The sequence below is a fragment of the Miniopterus schreibersii genome (genome assembly GCF_964146895.1).
Source record: "Miniopterus schreibersii genome assembly, chromosome: 5".
NCBI classification, from domain to species: domain Eukaryota; kingdom Metazoa; phylum Chordata; class Mammalia; order Chiroptera; family Miniopteridae; genus Miniopterus; species Miniopterus schreibersii.
In genome coordinates, this window is record NC_138106.1 from 21,033,443 (window position 1) to 21,050,087 (window position 16,645).

The following is a 16,645-nucleotide window of genomic DNA, read 5'->3' on the forward strand; positions in this document are numbered from 1 at the left end:
TAAGGTTTAGAGTTGAAAAGCCTTTGTATTCCTATTTTGTCAAGAGTGAGAGACCTCTCTGCTATTTCTTAGAGAATTTAGAATTATAAATGTATTTGATTTTCTAAAGCATATAAAATTTTAAAAACACACATTTTCAGTAATTTTATACATTTTTTATCTTTAATATTAATTTCAAATTCAATTCTAGATTGAATTGAGCACATACACTCTTGAAAGTCTTAAAGTAAATGATAACCTGGGACAGAATAAAGGCTGTCACAAGGTTGTGTATCACTGAAAAATCTTAAGAGTACCTATATTAAAATCACTAAACCACGCTGAAAAAGAACAACCAGAGTTACCATTAAACAAAATTAAGCTTGAAAATTATATTCACATAAGGGACATTGTATTCACATAAGAAACAAGTAAATAAATATAATAGTATTACATAACACTTTCAGCTTGATTCCATCACTTAAATCTCACTTAGCTAGGTTTAGCTGAACAAAGTACTTAGTTGACTGAGTAAAGTGAAAGATACCTGCAGGTTTTAAAATAGAGGCAAAGACATGACACTCTATTAGTTTTATTTACCATAATAAATAATTCTATGCAGTAAAATGTTACCTGGCATCCCTTTCATATAATGTTTTAGGCAAAATGTCTCTGTCCACATAAACTGTATTGGGGTAATACCACACTGTAAATCGAGTATCTTGAAGTCCACAAAGGATATTGCATGTATCACTCCACGCCAACGTATGCACCATTGTTCCTTATTTTTAAAAAGAATGTTAATATACTATTAGTCCAGCTATATAGTAAGTATTAAAAATATATCTTTAAAATCACTTCACATATAAGACCCCAAGTAATTTCTGGTAGGTATGACTCTATTTTCTGATTGTATAATGGTGAAAACACATACAAAAATTCCCATAAGAAGTGATGGAAATATTTGAATATCCTATGCAGAACCATTATATTTTTAATTTGTAAGTCTTTCTTCAATGCCAATTTAGCTGTGGCAGCTAAAGACTTGCTATTAAAATAGAATTACGTAGCTAATAAATGTTATGAGTTCAAAGCATTCATAGATCCATTCAAGCAAGTAAGCTGTTTAGTATAATATATGACAGATAGAGTAGATCTAAGAAAATTGAAAGTAATTAAAATTCTAAATGTATTACAATTATTTTACCAAGCTTGATAATTTGTTCTTCCTTCCCAAATCGTTTCACTGAGGTGATATAGAGATCTCTATTTTTATCAATAAAAGCAATTTTTCTCTCATTGGTAAGTCCTTTTTGATCCAGAGCAATTTCCAAAATTTCATTCTAAAATTGAAAAAAAAAAATACTGGATTAGTTTCAGTGCTTAACCATCAGATCATTTTAATTATTTAAAGAATATTTATTGCCCTGGCCGATTTGGCTCAATGGTTAGAGCGTTGGCCCACAGACTGAAGGGTCCCAGATTCAATTCTGGCCAAGGGCATGCGCCTCGGCTGCAGGCTCCATCCCCAGCCCCAGTCGGGGTGCGTGCAGGAGGCAACAATCAATGTGTCTCTCTCACACTGATGCTTCTCCCTCTCTCTCCCCCCCTCCACTCTCTCTGAAAAGCAATGGGAAAAAATCCTCGAGTGAGGATTAAAAAAAACTTATTTAAAGAACATTTGTTTATTTAAAGATCAATTAAATATCACTCCCTGACTTATAGTAATAAACTGTCTGTTAAATAATTTTAAGCTGCTAAAACACTAATAATTCAAAAGCTATACTAATATGTACTTTTTTTTATTTGCCAGGGAGAGATGCCCCTTAAAACACTAGACTAATGCATATTTTGAAACTCTGTAAGCTGAAAAACACTTCCCTCTTAGTCGTCAGGGCGAAAGGACGAGGCAAGCCTGGGTATCACATGAGACATCTACTTTGACTAAGCTCCTCATACCAAAATTTACTCAAAGTATGTTGCCTATATTTTAGAGATTTGTAAGACTTGATTTATGGAAATATTTTATGTTTTTAGAGTCTTAAATTTTATATATTCTTTCACATTCTTGTGAAACAGGAAACAATCTTCTGATGTAGGTTTTATTATACTTATTTGCAGATGAGAAGACTGAGATCCATGGGGATTAATTGATTTTGCTCAGAAAAATCTAGTAACAAGCATATCTAGAATTTACAACACAGACTTCTGACTGCACGATTAGTGATTTGTCTGTAACAGCAATGTATTTCTGGTATATTGCGTTAATTATATTATTATACTACCTAGTGAAATGAATTTCCTCATAATTTAAAATGGCTCCATATGGATTTATTTCACTTCAATTCAAGAAGTATTTGTTTACTGCCTATTATGTCTGAAGACTTGCTAGGATCTGTGAATTCAGCAAGAATCATGATCACACCAAGTAACTGTATCTACGTATACTATCATAACATCTTTAAAAACAAACAAAGCACGCATACACCCTTATCCAAGTTGATGGATCAGGATAAGCCATATACCAGTTCATACCACTTTTTTTTACTGTATATATCTTCTCTTCTTTGAAAATATCACCAACAGTATTTTAAGGAAAGAATTTTGGACATGTACGTGAAGGTATGCATGAAATAGAATTCTAGGTATTTTCAAAATGGAAACCTTTCATAGAAACTGATCTTTACAGTAATTACGTACCATCCCCACAAAAGTACCTAGTATACAGGGTGGGGCAAAAGAAGGGTTATAGTTGCGAATACGTGAAACACAGAGTTCATTCTTGTATTACTATTTATTAATTATTGCATTATTTTCCATACGAACAACTGCAAACCTACTTTTGCCCCACCCCATATTTTTTAAACATTGTTAAACAGAGATGACCCTCCTAAGAAATTCGAAAGTGCCCAGCTGGGCGTGGCTCAGCGGTTGAGCGTCGACCTGGGATCCAGGCGATCGGGGTTCGATTCCCGGTCAGGGCACATGCCCGGGTTGTGGGCTCGATCAATGACTCTCTCATCATTGTTGTTTCTCTCTCTCTCTCCCTCTCCCTTCCTCTCTCTGAAATCAATAGAGATATAAAAAAAAAAAAGGAATTCGAAAGCAAAGACTAGCAGTAATCATGCCTCTGCACACCGTGAGGGGAGGAGCGCTCCCTCCTCTCGTTCTCTCTAACCATTTTCCACGGTCCGGTCCTCCCTCCCCACTTCTCTTCTGTTCCTCCTGAGTCCCTCTTGGCAGCAGGACGTGAGAGCAGCTGCATGCTTGTGTGAACCTTCTCCCTTGCCCTACGCTAATATTCATTGAGTGAAAGGCAGACTTGAGTTCCCCTTTTGGCTCTGTTATTTATTTGCGTAGATCTTGGGTTTTGTTTTCTTCCTATACTACGAAATAAAACATATTGGGTGACTTTTTCTACAGAATGCCAAATTTTAAAGTTCTTTGTATTACATACAAGACAAAAAGATAAAAATGTCCTGTGCAACTGAGTGACGCATGAGATGAGGAAGTCACCTCCATTCTTACAATAAGAAATCATGGCTTTCTTACCCTTAGGAAAAGTGTCCTAGAAAAAGAGTTATCAAAACTATAAGGAATATTTATTAAACCTTACTAAATGACTCCCTTTTCAACCTAACAGAAATAATGAGTATATCCTGAAAAGCTGAAAAATTTACTCCCTTTTTATATGCTTAACCCTACTGAAACGGAAAAATTCTGCTTTCCTAGTCTTGATTTTAAATGGTTACAATGAAGGGGTTGGGGGAAAATAGGCATCTGCGTATTACTAAGGAGAACATAAATTGATACAATTTCTTTGCAAGATGACAATACTTATTAAAATTACAAATGCTCATATCCTTTGACCTCCCCCCAACATTTAAATAATTTATCCCACAGATACACTAACACTTGTGCAGGAAGATATCTGCAAGGTAAGTCATCTTGGCAATACTGTAAAAGCAAAAGACTGGAAACAAATGTTCACCACTTGGGTAGGTTAAAGAAATTCAGATATATCCATAAAATGTAATATGTATGGTGGATGGGGGATGGAGGAGAAAGACTGGAAAAGTACTTTTACATGATGATATGGAAGGAGTTCCAGAACTAGTGTTGTATGAGAAAAGCAAGGTGCAGAGTTGTATTTCACGATTTTGTAAAAGAGGGGGAAAAGAACATATCAGGCCCAGCTGGTGTGGCTCAGCGGTTGAGCATCGACCTATGATCCAGGAGATTGTGGTTCAATTCCCGATCAGGGCACATGCCCGGGTTGTGGGCTCGATCCCCAGTAGGGGGTGTGCAGGAGACAGCTAATCAATGACCCTCTCATCATTGATGTTTCTCTCTCTCTCCCACTCCCTTCATCTCTCTCTGAAATCACTAAAAATATAATTTTTTAAAAAAGAACATATCAGTTTTGTTTGTATATGCACTAAAAATCTCTGGAAGGATATGTAGGAGATTAATAAAGTGGTTACATTTCTTTGTTAGAAAGAAACTACTGATTAGGAACAGGTGTAGTAGGGAGACATTTTCACTGTATACTTTTTATGATTTTTGATTTCTGAACCATATGAATGTATTTGTTATTCAAATTTAAAACTTGCAAAAAGAAGAAAATAATATATAGAGTAACACTTCACTAGCAGCAATGAACAATATAGTTAAAAGCATCTTTAGACCCTAATATAGCACTTATTAGATAACTCAATAAAACGTGCTCCTTTGTTTGTTTTAAGGCTAAAAATCAGAAACCAATAAGCAATTCACAATTCAGTGTCTTTTTGTACTTCTATAGAAATTTTTTTCAGTTTAACTACAGTCTTAAAACCTAAAGAAAATGCTGGCTAAGGGCAGGTCAATGGGAAAACTGCAAGGTATTCTGAAATATAAACATATTTTTATTTACTGATAGGTACAAATAGTTGAATCAAGAAAGAACATTTTACTGAAAAGCAGAAAGGAGCCTGGACAGTAGACATATAAGTCAGATCCTTTTTATGCAATTAATTTCCATATATAGCTATGTTTTCCTCCTTAAAATGAAAACATTAATTTAAAAAGGAAGTAAATAGTGTCTACATTAGAAACAGCTAATGTCCATTACCTTATGAGAAAGAAGCTTTCCATCACCTAATGGTTTTCCGGTTGATGCCTCAAAGAGGTAGATTACTTGAAAAAAAAGTAGGACATTAGTTAATGTATTATATTAGAATTTTTATTGGTAAACTTCAATGGAATTATATAATCCTCATGAGAAATAATTAACTCGGTGGCCCGCAGAGTATCTATCAGCACAGAAGAGCAGCAGCATCAAATTACTATTTATTAATGGAGTCATATTTCTTAGGAAAACAGTGCAACTGGATCCTTCTTCCTAAAACATACATTCCCTAATTCAAATTGTTATTAATGGTCTGGCTTCAATGCCGCATAGCATCAGCAATGGCAAGTCCCAATCCGGATGTAATCTCTAACTTTGATAACAGATTTAGACTGGTACACCACCACCGACAATCATGATTTCACAAAGGAAAATCGTGTCAAGTACCTACTGTTATGCCAGGCAATGTATTATTACTATTCAGTTCCCTGTGGTCAGTACACTACTATGGATACCTTGTCTGGCGTTTGTCCTGGGTTCCTGGCAGAGAACCTGAACCCTCGGATTCTCCTGAGGGACAGAAGTGTCCTTGTTTGCTAACAGGATACCCTGGGTGGAACAGAGCTGCCTCTGCTCCATTCTCTGCTTCACCAAAGGTTTTTAACATGACAGTGATATTGGTAGGTGCAATTTCTCTTTTAAAAAGATTGTTGGAGGGGAAAAAGATTGTTGGAGTGTTTTTGTGATTCTCTTTAAGTAATTCTAGAATTATTTCAACCCGAGTCATCCCAAACGGAGTAATTTTATATAACTGAACATACACATAGTATTACAGAAATGAAAAGACAGAAGTGGTATGAGCAGTCAGAAAAAAAATTGGACAATTTATAAAGATGATAAAATTAGAAAATTTTGGCTTCCATTTTAAAAAATGCTTTGGGCTTGGCTGAACAAAGTTGTTTTCATAGCTATACAAACTAACAACTTTAAAAAAGAAAGCCCTCCATCCGTATGCTAATTGTGCATATTATAAAGAGCTGGAGGTGTAAGGATGAACTCGTCTATTTTCCACAACTCTAAGAGGCCCTGATCTATGGGAGTTTGAACCTGTGTTTCAGTGATACCATGTAACAGAAACTGGCAGAAAGAACAACTAAGGAGCTGGGAACTGAAAGAGTTGCTTCTAAACATAAGTAACTGCTCTCTAACTTCCACCCCTGATACCCAGACGCTTGTTTCAAATGATCACCACAAAACCTCACACTATCTGTGCAAGGTGGTGGGAGAAGGAAGTCAAAGCAGGACCTCTCTACCGCTTCACCAGGCACCCACAGGGGCACATTCAAATCCATTCACCATGTCTTTATTGAGCACCTCCCATAACAGAGAACACTGTGCTTGCTTCAAGAATCCTGCCTGTACTGGAGCTCCTAAATTAAGAAGGAACCACTGATTTTACTTGTGGATGGCCCCCTTGAAAGGAAATTTTTAAAATTCCAAAGTAAAGATTTAGGTACTTCAACTGTATTTTCTATTGTTAGCATATACCTCTACTTAGCCTTTAATCAGTACTAGTTTCTTTAAAAGGGAACATAAAGAAAATAATTTCTCATTTTATATCAGTTCTACAATAATATTTTAGCCTTTTTGATTTTCTATTTATATCAAAACAAAATTACATGACTATCTTGTTCAATCAAAATTAATGTAAATAAAATTTACTGGCATATAAATCCGTATTTCTGAAAATGTTTACAATTCTTTCTAAAATTATATGAATTATCAAAGGATTAAAGAATAATGAAATATGCACCAATATAAATTAACTATAGAAATTTTCAGAACAAGGTATATTCAATTGGAAACACATATTTATTAAAGCTTCTGCCTAAAATATGTGGTGTTCGATAAGAAAAGTGTAAACAACTCAGTGATAACTGAGGTTTTCAAATTTAAGTTTACTGAAGACAAAAATCTGACTTTCTAATTATAATTAACAGTTACACAGCTATCTTAAATCTGTCTGCTATCTAGAAATGATTTTATTTCATTCTCTTTTCTTCTCCTTTAGCTAGAAAGGACATCCTTAAAAACAAAACAATTACCAAATGTCCTCTCTCAAAGAAAAAATAAAATAGCTTTATTTGGGAGAATTATATTTCCTACCAGTATGAGAGGTGATGCTATTTCAAAGTACTGGAAACTGAAAGGTGAGAGAATTCTCTTAGGTCCTGAATTAGGTCCTCCATGGCATGAACTAATAAAATTAACAGTCAAGTCAGATTTTTTGGGAACATATCACAATAATGAACAGTGTTTTTACCTATTAAAAACAGAGGAAAACAATTTAATATTTTTGTACTAGGCTTTGGAAATAACTCACTCTTACTCTTACTGAGTGGCTCCATCCCTAAATATTGATATGCTTGGCCTTTGGTCCTCTCACCTCTCTGTACTTCCTTCCTAAGTGATTTCATTCCATGCCATGGTACCTACCATCTGTACATCACTGGCTCCCAAATTTATGCCTCTAGCACCCAGCTCCCTCCTGAGCCCTGGATTTGTTTATCCTATTGTTTACTCTCCATCCATGCATAGGTGTCTAAGAGGTATTTAAACTTATCAAGAGCAAAACAGAACTCTTGGATGGGGAACCCCTCTACACTCCCTCCTTCCTTTTCCATCTCATTCATCCAAGATAAAAGCCGATGATAACATGCTTGCCTCCTCTCATTCCCTCATTCCCATGACCTCACCGTTGCCATGTCTCGACGTGATCTGGCTCCTGCTTATCTATCTCTGCCCTCCTCTCCTGAGACTCTCTGCCCAACTCACGCAGACCTGGTCACACGGCCTTCTGGCAGTGCCCGTAACATGCCAATCACTCCCATCTCAGAACCCGTGCACCTGCTTGTCCTATAGTCATTCCCTTCCCCCACCGCCAGAGTTCTCTGTTCCCTCACCCTGCGTTAGTTTTGCTCATAGCATGTATCATTAGCTATTTGTTATATATTTATTTGTCTGTCTTGTTCACTAGTGTATCCTCAACTTCTAGAAAAGCACTTGGCACACAGTAAGCATTCAATAATATTTGTTGGGTAAATGAAATTGTGATACAGCAATGCCTTAATAAAATGGTTTTACTGTACTATGCAACTGTAAAACATTTGAGATATTTATAAATACTAATGTGATCCAGATTTTTATATGAAAATTTAAAATTGTTCATAACTTTTTTCTACATCATTAATTTAAAATATTAATTTAAAAAAATATAAGCAGCCCGGCCAGGTGTGGCTCAGCAGTTGAGCGTCGACCTGGGATCCAGGTGATCGGGGTTCGATTCCCTGTCAGGGCACATGCCCGGGTTGCGGGCTCGATCAATGACTCTCTCCACCATTGATGTTTCTATCTTTCTCTCTCTCTCTCTCTCTCCTTTCCTCTCTCTGAAATCAATAAAGATATATTTAAAAAAATAAATAAAATAAATAAATAAATATAAGCAAAATAAATAGTACAATGAAGCACAATATTTACTATGTTACCAACTGAAGAAAAATGAAATATTTGAAAAAACCAATAAACTTAAAAATTAACAAATCTTTTTCAGACTCACAATCTTGGATTCAAGCTCTCTACCAACAGCTACTGAATATGTAAAGATTTATTCCTTACCAAGAAGCTTTGTTATTTTGTGACAATATCTATTTGTTAAATTGAGTATGACAACTTTATACATAGTTCAGTTCTTTCATTAAATTTACGATTTGGACAAATTAGGATGTTCATACTTCTTTCACATGAAGTTATATATTAATAGATGAGAAAATGAAAGTTAATGTATGAAAATTTTACAGTGTTAACAAATTTCATGGAAATTTGACAGATTATAAAAATGTACTTACTTTTTTCATCAGCTTTGTCTTTTATAGCGATGGTATCATTACTCAGAGACACAGTCTGTGCATTCAGAATATCTGTTCTCATTCCAGGAAATTTTGGAGAAGAAATGAAGCGCCCTTCATAAGAATATAAATAGATACCACCACCATCTACAAGAAGAAAATGTCTAAAAAATAAAGAATATAAAATAGTCTCAAATAGGAGTTTACTGTATTTTTTTATTAGACAATAGTTGATCCCTTGGAAAAATCTAAATCTTACAATTAAATAAGTACATGGATATATACAAAATAAAATATACAAACACCTGAAAAATTGACACTGGTTGTTTTGGTTTGTTTCTAGGTTCTTGTTTTGTGATGGAGGTAGGAGAGGTAAAATGTCCATAATCACCACCCTATATAATAAAATTCTGACCCCGTTCCCATTTACACTTGCAATTCATTTCCTTTCCTAAAGAAGCGTCTCTATTCGAAGGCAATATGCTCACAATTTTCATTCAGTGATTTTAATGCCCAATGCTAGTTGTATCACAAAACAGCATTAGTACATACTGTTAAACTGCCCTTTGAAAGGTTGTATTGATTTACACTCCTACTACTGCTATACTGGAGTGCCTGTTTCTTCAATACTGAACACATTATTACTTTTTAATCTTATGTTCAAGGTTTTAATATCCTTGATTCACAACTATTTCTTGACTCAGGAATTGCTAATTGTTCTTTCTTGCTATGGAAACGAATAGGAAATAAGCATAAAAACAAATGAAAAGTTAGTATATAATGAAATACAAATACATACATTTTAATTAAATTAATACTTGAGTATTAGTATGTAGTTTATTTAGTTAGAGGGTTTGGCCCTTACACATTAGTGTATATTTGCTAATGGTGACCAAGTGCACATTGTATTAGTATATATTCTTTCTCAGTCTAAGTACCAAAAGCATTTTCTTGCCCTCGCCGGGTGGCTCAGTTGGTTAGAGCATCATCTCGTACACCAAAAGTTTATGGGTTGGATTCCCAGTCAGGGCACCACTTAGGTTGCAGGTTGGATCTCCAGTTGGTTGGGGCATGTAAGGGAGGTAACTGATCCATGTTTCTCTCTCACATCGATGTTTCTCTCTCTTTCCACTTCCTCTCTTTCTAAATGTCAATTTTAAAAAACCATATCCTTGTGTGAGGATTTAAATAAGTAAATAAATAATAAAAGCATTTTCTCTTCTAAACAAGACACTATAGCTTTTAATCTCTTTGTGAGTAAACACTGTTTCAAGGGGCAAATATATCTAAATGTACGAAAAAAGACCAGGAATAGGCAATAAGCAAAATATTCTTTAGTTACCTAATAATTTATTCCATTGATATATGCTTTTACTAAGAGGGTATTCAATAAATACATTTATCAATAATATAAATAAATAAATTTATTTGGAATTGAGTAAAAAGAATTTCAGAAAGATAGTTTTTTGGACAGCTAACATCTTACCTTTCAAGTGGCAAAATGTCTTTTCCTTTTAAAAATTTATGATATAACTAAATAAATCATATATTTAATTTCATTAAACAGATGGTACAAAATTTGAGGCAATTATTTTCTTGCTCGATCAAGGTCATCAATATGATGATCACACTCTTCAGTAACTAGTTAACTGATAACTTTGACTCATGAGAATCTGTTGGTGCATCAAAATAATTATGCCACTCAGCTACACGGCTCTGTGTTTTAAGTTTTCTCTATGATCCCTTGCCAGGCAGTCACTGTGTCAGCCTCAGCAGCCCACCAGCACCATTCCTCTTCTGGTTTGCTATTTATAAAATGCTGTGGGCTAGAAAGCCGGATAATAAGCACTATGAAGAGCTGCTTAGGTGGTCAGCAAAGGGATATGGAATCAAACTCATGGTTCATTGCAAATACTTTCATAGGTAGCTCTTCTAGGTAATTGCCTATCACATTTTCATACTTTATTCCAGGTTTCATTGGGTTGTAGCTTTCAAGTCTAGCCTGTGATGCTATAGGGAATCACTGTACTTGAAAGGCACAGTGTCCTGGAAAAGTGTAGATTCCTGAGCAACAGCCATTCCATCCTCACTCCAGTTCATCGGTCTGGAGTTTCTTAGTCCTGTATACACGGAAAGTCTTGGCAGAGGATACTATTTTATAAACTTCAGGTCACAGCCAAGTAGTGGCTTATAAAATCAACGAGTTTCAACCAATATTTAAAAATAAAAAGCAGAACAGAATACAAAATAGAGGGACCATGAGGTCAAACTATTTCAGTCATTTGCCTGTTTTTCATTTTCTCATGTCATTTCTCTGATGTTTACTTCTAATGAGTTTATTCTCATCATTTTAAATAAACTAATAACTTTTAAATCTCTATTTTAATTTCTAATACTAAACGGTGATATCTATAACCCACATATAACTCTCAATATATTTTTATGAATATAAGCAAATTCTGAGACCAAAAAGTTTCAGAACCATTGATCTAAGAGATTATTCTCTTACTTCTTTAAAAAAATAAATAGTAGAAAGAGACTGATACCTAATGGCTAATGTACTATTCTGTAAATCCATGCTTTGCAGTGATTTGAAATATTTTCACCCCAAATTCAATAGTCAAACATGAAAAATTACCTTTCTGCCTGCAGAATTAAACTAACAGTTCCTTCTTTGAGATCAAATATAAGTGGTGTATTCCAGTTCTTCGTACTGAAAGACAAATAAAATGGATATTTGGTAACATTTAAAATACTGAATACTTTTTAATAAGGAAATAGGTACTCATTTTAAGTGTTCTAGTTTCATAGTAACTTTGTATATATTTCTATTACAGCAGTTGGCACACTGTTCTGAAATTATTCACTTTATTTCCGTATCCCTCACCAGAACACAGAGACTCTGGGTCCCTGACCTAGCACAGAAAGCATTTAATAAAAGTTTATCGTAGGAATCACAATAAATGAATTGAGGGATCATAAGTCCAAGTTCTGTCATTCATTAGCTCTGTGATTCAGGCAACTCATCTACTGTTTTTCATCTGAAAAAGAGTAGCAGCATGGCATAGTGAAAAGAGGATGGGTTTTGGCTAAACAGATCAGGATTAGAAATGTTTTCATCACCTGTTGGCAATATGATTTTAATAAGCTTAGTACCCCCTAAGCATCAGTTTCCTTATTTGTAAAATGAAGATAATGACAACTTACCCAAGTATTAAGCTAGCTGCCTACTATACAACAGATACCGAGCAAACAAAAACTATAATACATAACGATAACATGATAAACATGATTATTTCTCCCACAGGTCTCCCAAACAGATTTTGTGAAGCATTCTGTTAACTGTAAAATATTATATAAATACTTATTAAATAAATGGGTGAATAAATGAACAACTCCTTTGGTTTTTATAGTGTAATATGATTCAAAGATAGGGATGAGTGGAGAGAACATTTACAACCTGAAACCTATCTCCAAATAATCAGTTGCTTCACAGTTTAAAATATGTTTTATTACTCCTATATATTCTAAATCTCTCTCAATTACTTTCAGAGAAGCACTGCTTTAAATTTCATATTCAGATCCAGAAGATGGGGCAGGGACAGGGAAGGTTGAAGTGAGTAGACACACGGTTGGGAAATTAATCTTGGCTAATGCAGAGTCTGATACCCATTTCAATAAGTAAGTGCATGTATAAAGCAAAACAACAAATAAATAATTATTAAATCTGGGGGTTGCAGGTATAATAAAGATGTGCCTTTGTATTTTAGAAAAAACATGGCATGCTTCACTTATGAAGTTATTAGAATTAACCTGCATTCTTTGTCAAGAGAGCTGATAAGAATAGTGATTATGTTATGTTTTTTTAATGTCCCCTCACCAAATATCTGAGATTTCTGACAACTAAGATATATACAGTAAAGGAAATATAAACTCCTTGAACCATAATGTTGAATAATCAATAATCTATACAATTATTGGTGAAATCAGACAAAAATTTAACATAGAGTTGCTTATATATTATTTTCTTTTTGTAGAGCTTATCTATGCACTTGAGATTATTTACGTCTATTGTGTCCACACAGTGCCAATACTATATAATGGTTTGCTGCTGTGCACCTCTCCTCAATTCTGCTCTCAGACACTACACTCATAGCTTGAAATCGGCCACATAGTAGAAGTATTTACATCACAGAAATCAGCAGACAATGCAAATCGTCTGTTTGTTTCCAAAAAGTCAGCTGTTCAACATGTATTAGTACATACTGAGTTACTGTTCTAAAAATACCAAGTATATTATTAAAGCTTTAGGTGAAAGTCTTGCATGTGCTCAATCATTCCCTGCTTTCTAATACAAAGTATACTGAATAATATTTGCTTTCATCATTTCTGAACATAATGATGACCCAACTTTGGATCCATGAACATCCATGATTACACTGGGCTATGATGTTAAGCCTAAATACCTCCTGTGTCCTTACTGAATATATTTCAGCCTATTGTGAGGCTGCTAGCTATCCCCTATTCCAATGGAGGTTCCTTTTCGCATCATTTATCAGGTGCTCCTAATCTTTTCTAGGCTTTGAAATCAAATTATATTAACTTCCTTAGAACTGTGAGTAAAGTAAGAGCAAACACTATATCACAGAAGCATTTTAAAAGTGATTATTAACCTTTGATTTACAAAGTTTATTAGATCTATTTTCACTCCTCATGACTCCCTTTTTCTCACTCTTGTCTGGGATTAAGTTCAGGATAGGTGAGATCTTGAGAAAGTTAAGTTTAAACCAAACCATGTAGATGTGAAAGATTAAAAATAAATTCCTCATCACAGACCAAACTCTAGATTTTTAAGAAATGCAAGATGCTTACGAGAACACATAACATTGAAGAGACGTTGAAACAACTAAGTGGGCATAGTTCAAAGATGCTTTAATGACTCTATCACGGAATTCCAGTAAATCCACTGCATCATTAAGAACGTTACGAACCTAAACAAGGAAAAATGAAATACCAACAAACAACATTAAAATACATGAAACTTTTATCAGATAACTTAGCAAGATTTTGAAAAACAAAAAATGCAATGTTCTCATGATTGCCCAATCATATAAAAAAGAAGAATTCAATAGGAACCAGGCATAAGATGGCATATTGGGGTATACAAATCAACCAACAAAATCACAGACACAGAAAACACCTTAGAAATAAATAGAAAAAGATGTATAGAGATTTCCAACCTGCAGGCCAATGGCACAATCAGGTGAAAAATGCTGTAACACTGAGACACAGTCAAAGGAGTGTGGCAGATAGGATTTGGAAAGAGACTACTACACAGGGTGGGGCAAAAGTAGGTTTACAGTTGTGAGTACACAAAACACAGTTTATTCTTGTATTATTATTTATAAATTATTGTATTATTTCCCATACGAACAACTGTAAACCTACTTTTGCCCCACTCTGTGTAATTTCTGCCCAAAATAGTAAGAATATATCTTTTTAGGGTTAGATTTTACTTTAAAATTTAAGTTCCAAAAAGAGGGATATAATAACTTCAAAAACCAAAGCAGAGTAGGAGGTGTTAGTAAAGAAACCAATAGTATAGTGAAAAAAACCAAGCTGCACAGATAGGGAGAAAATATTTTCATATGTAAAAACACAGAGATAATACATAAGAAAGTTAAGTACCAGCTAACAAAAGGAAATTTGCCTTTGATAGTCAAAATTGTTATAAATCCTTGTAACAAAATAAAGTTTGCAAGGATTTTAACAGTTGGTAGTATCGGCCAAAAATCCCAAAGTTTATGGATAGTTTGTAAAAAATTAGGAAAAATGTTGGGCAAGTAAAATTTATCTAATCTCTGACCAAATACCAGAAAGGGTAAGATATTATAGTAAGAGCTGAAAAATAGAGGAAAAGAGAGTAACTGTACTTAGTATTTCTTTAAATTCCCCTCAAAATGATATCATCTTTCTAAATATAGTATATATGACAATTACAGTATTAATGAAGAATGAAAGAGTATGGAAAAAAGGCAGGAATGTAAAGTCAAACTTCTTGTGTTTATCTGCAGTACTTTTACCTACAAGGCATATTATATTTTTATTATCTGCTCAACTCCCACCTCCAACAAATTATTATCATCATGACAAGATAGCAAAATTATATACCTGTATACTCCTTGACTCAGCAATTTTACTTCTAAAATTCTACCCCAAAGATAAACAAGAAAAACTATGAAATCGCATACACACAAGGCAATTACTACACACAACACTAATGGTAACAGCAAAAGATTAGAAACAGCCCAACTATCAATACAGGACAGGTTGAATAAACTATGGTACATTCACAAAGTAGAATACTATACAGCTATGAAAGGAATAGGGAAGATCTATGGAGTCATCTGCAGGATATATTATAAGTAAAAAATGTAAGATGCGCCCAGCTGGGTGTGGCTCAGAGGTTGAGCGTCGACCTGGGATCCAGGCGATCGGTGTTCGATTCCTGGTCAGGGCACATGCCCGGGTTGCAGGCTCAATTAATGACTCTCTCATCGATGTTTCTATCTCTCTCTCTCCCTCTCCTTTCCTCTCTCTGAGATCAATAAAGGTATATTTAAAAAAAAAAAATGTAAGATGCAAAACTGTACAGTATGATACCTTTTATCTAATAAAGGGAAGGATATAAAAATATATGAATTTGTTTACATTAAAAAAAGAAATCTGAAACAATATTTAGTAACATATTACTAGAATAATATTGATTTGTTATTTGAAACTATATTTTAGAACATATATACATATATATATATATGGCACCATTAGAATCTTCAGGAACCAAAATTTTCTTGTAAAAGAAAAAAGCTTTAAATAAAAACCAAGAGTGAAACTCTATAATCTTAAATTTGAACTCAAAACCTCTGTATGCACTCATAACATACTTTTATGTCAAAAACAAATATATTTCATCTAGAAGTAATGATCAAGCCAGTAACAAAGAGCAAACCTAGCACCTGGATCATGATCTCTAAATAACATTCCCCTCCAAAAGGAACAAGGCCTTCTTGGAAGAATGGCTGACTCCAAGTCTGGAATAGGAAATGTATAAGAGGAGCCTAGAACATCTTGTGAAAAATGCAAGGAAGCTACTGAGATCATCTCAAAAGAACACAGGAGCCAATTGGCCAAAGCCATTTGAGCATTCAAGAGAATAATGACTGCAATAGGCTGAAACACATCAAAAAAGTTAAAATTTGCAAATGTATAATGATAACATCAACAACAACAAAAAACAAACTCATTGGGCATACTAGGAAATCAACTCATTATGTGAAAACTGGTAAATAAAGGAAAATAATCAAAAATTCGTCTCATCTCAGGGTAACCAAATGGTTGATGAGGCAAAGTCTTTGATAAAAGAATTGTAGCTAATAAATGCAGAAGAAATTATAGAATTACAAGATTAATATTTTGTAACCCCAAAGAAATATGATTCTAGACAAGTATCATCAATAGCTAATAGGAATATTATGCTAAAAGTCTAATGGGGAATTAAATAGATAAATCAGACTGACAACACCTAAACACACTGATCAATCTTAGCATCACTAAAAGGGAGATAAGCAGACATAAGTGTCTCCTGATGTGA

The 16,645-nt window shown here is 34.2% G+C and overlaps 1 protein-coding gene across 5 annotated transcripts in view; it reads right to left on the reverse strand.

Annotated features, from left to right (window-relative positions):
* IFT80 (intraflagellar transport 80) overlaps positions 1-16,645 on the reverse strand; it is an 82,478-nt gene that overhangs the window by 12,142 nt on the left and 53,691 nt on the right. For all 5 annotated transcript variants that reach the window (XM_081138090.1, XM_081138087.1, XM_081138091.1 and 2 more), the window contains 6 exons: positions 13,867-13,985; positions 11,633-11,707; positions 8,995-9,158; positions 5,093-5,157; positions 1,187-1,322; positions 613-760 (listed from right to left, as the gene is read on the reverse strand). In XM_081138090.1, coding sequence (XP_080994216.1) covers positions 613-760; positions 1,187-1,322; positions 5,093-5,157; positions 8,995-9,158; positions 11,633-11,707; positions 13,867-13,985 — 707 coding nt within the window. The remainder of the gene's footprint in view (positions 1-612; positions 761-1,186; positions 1,323-5,092; positions 5,158-8,994; positions 9,159-11,632; positions 11,708-13,866; positions 13,986-16,645) is intronic.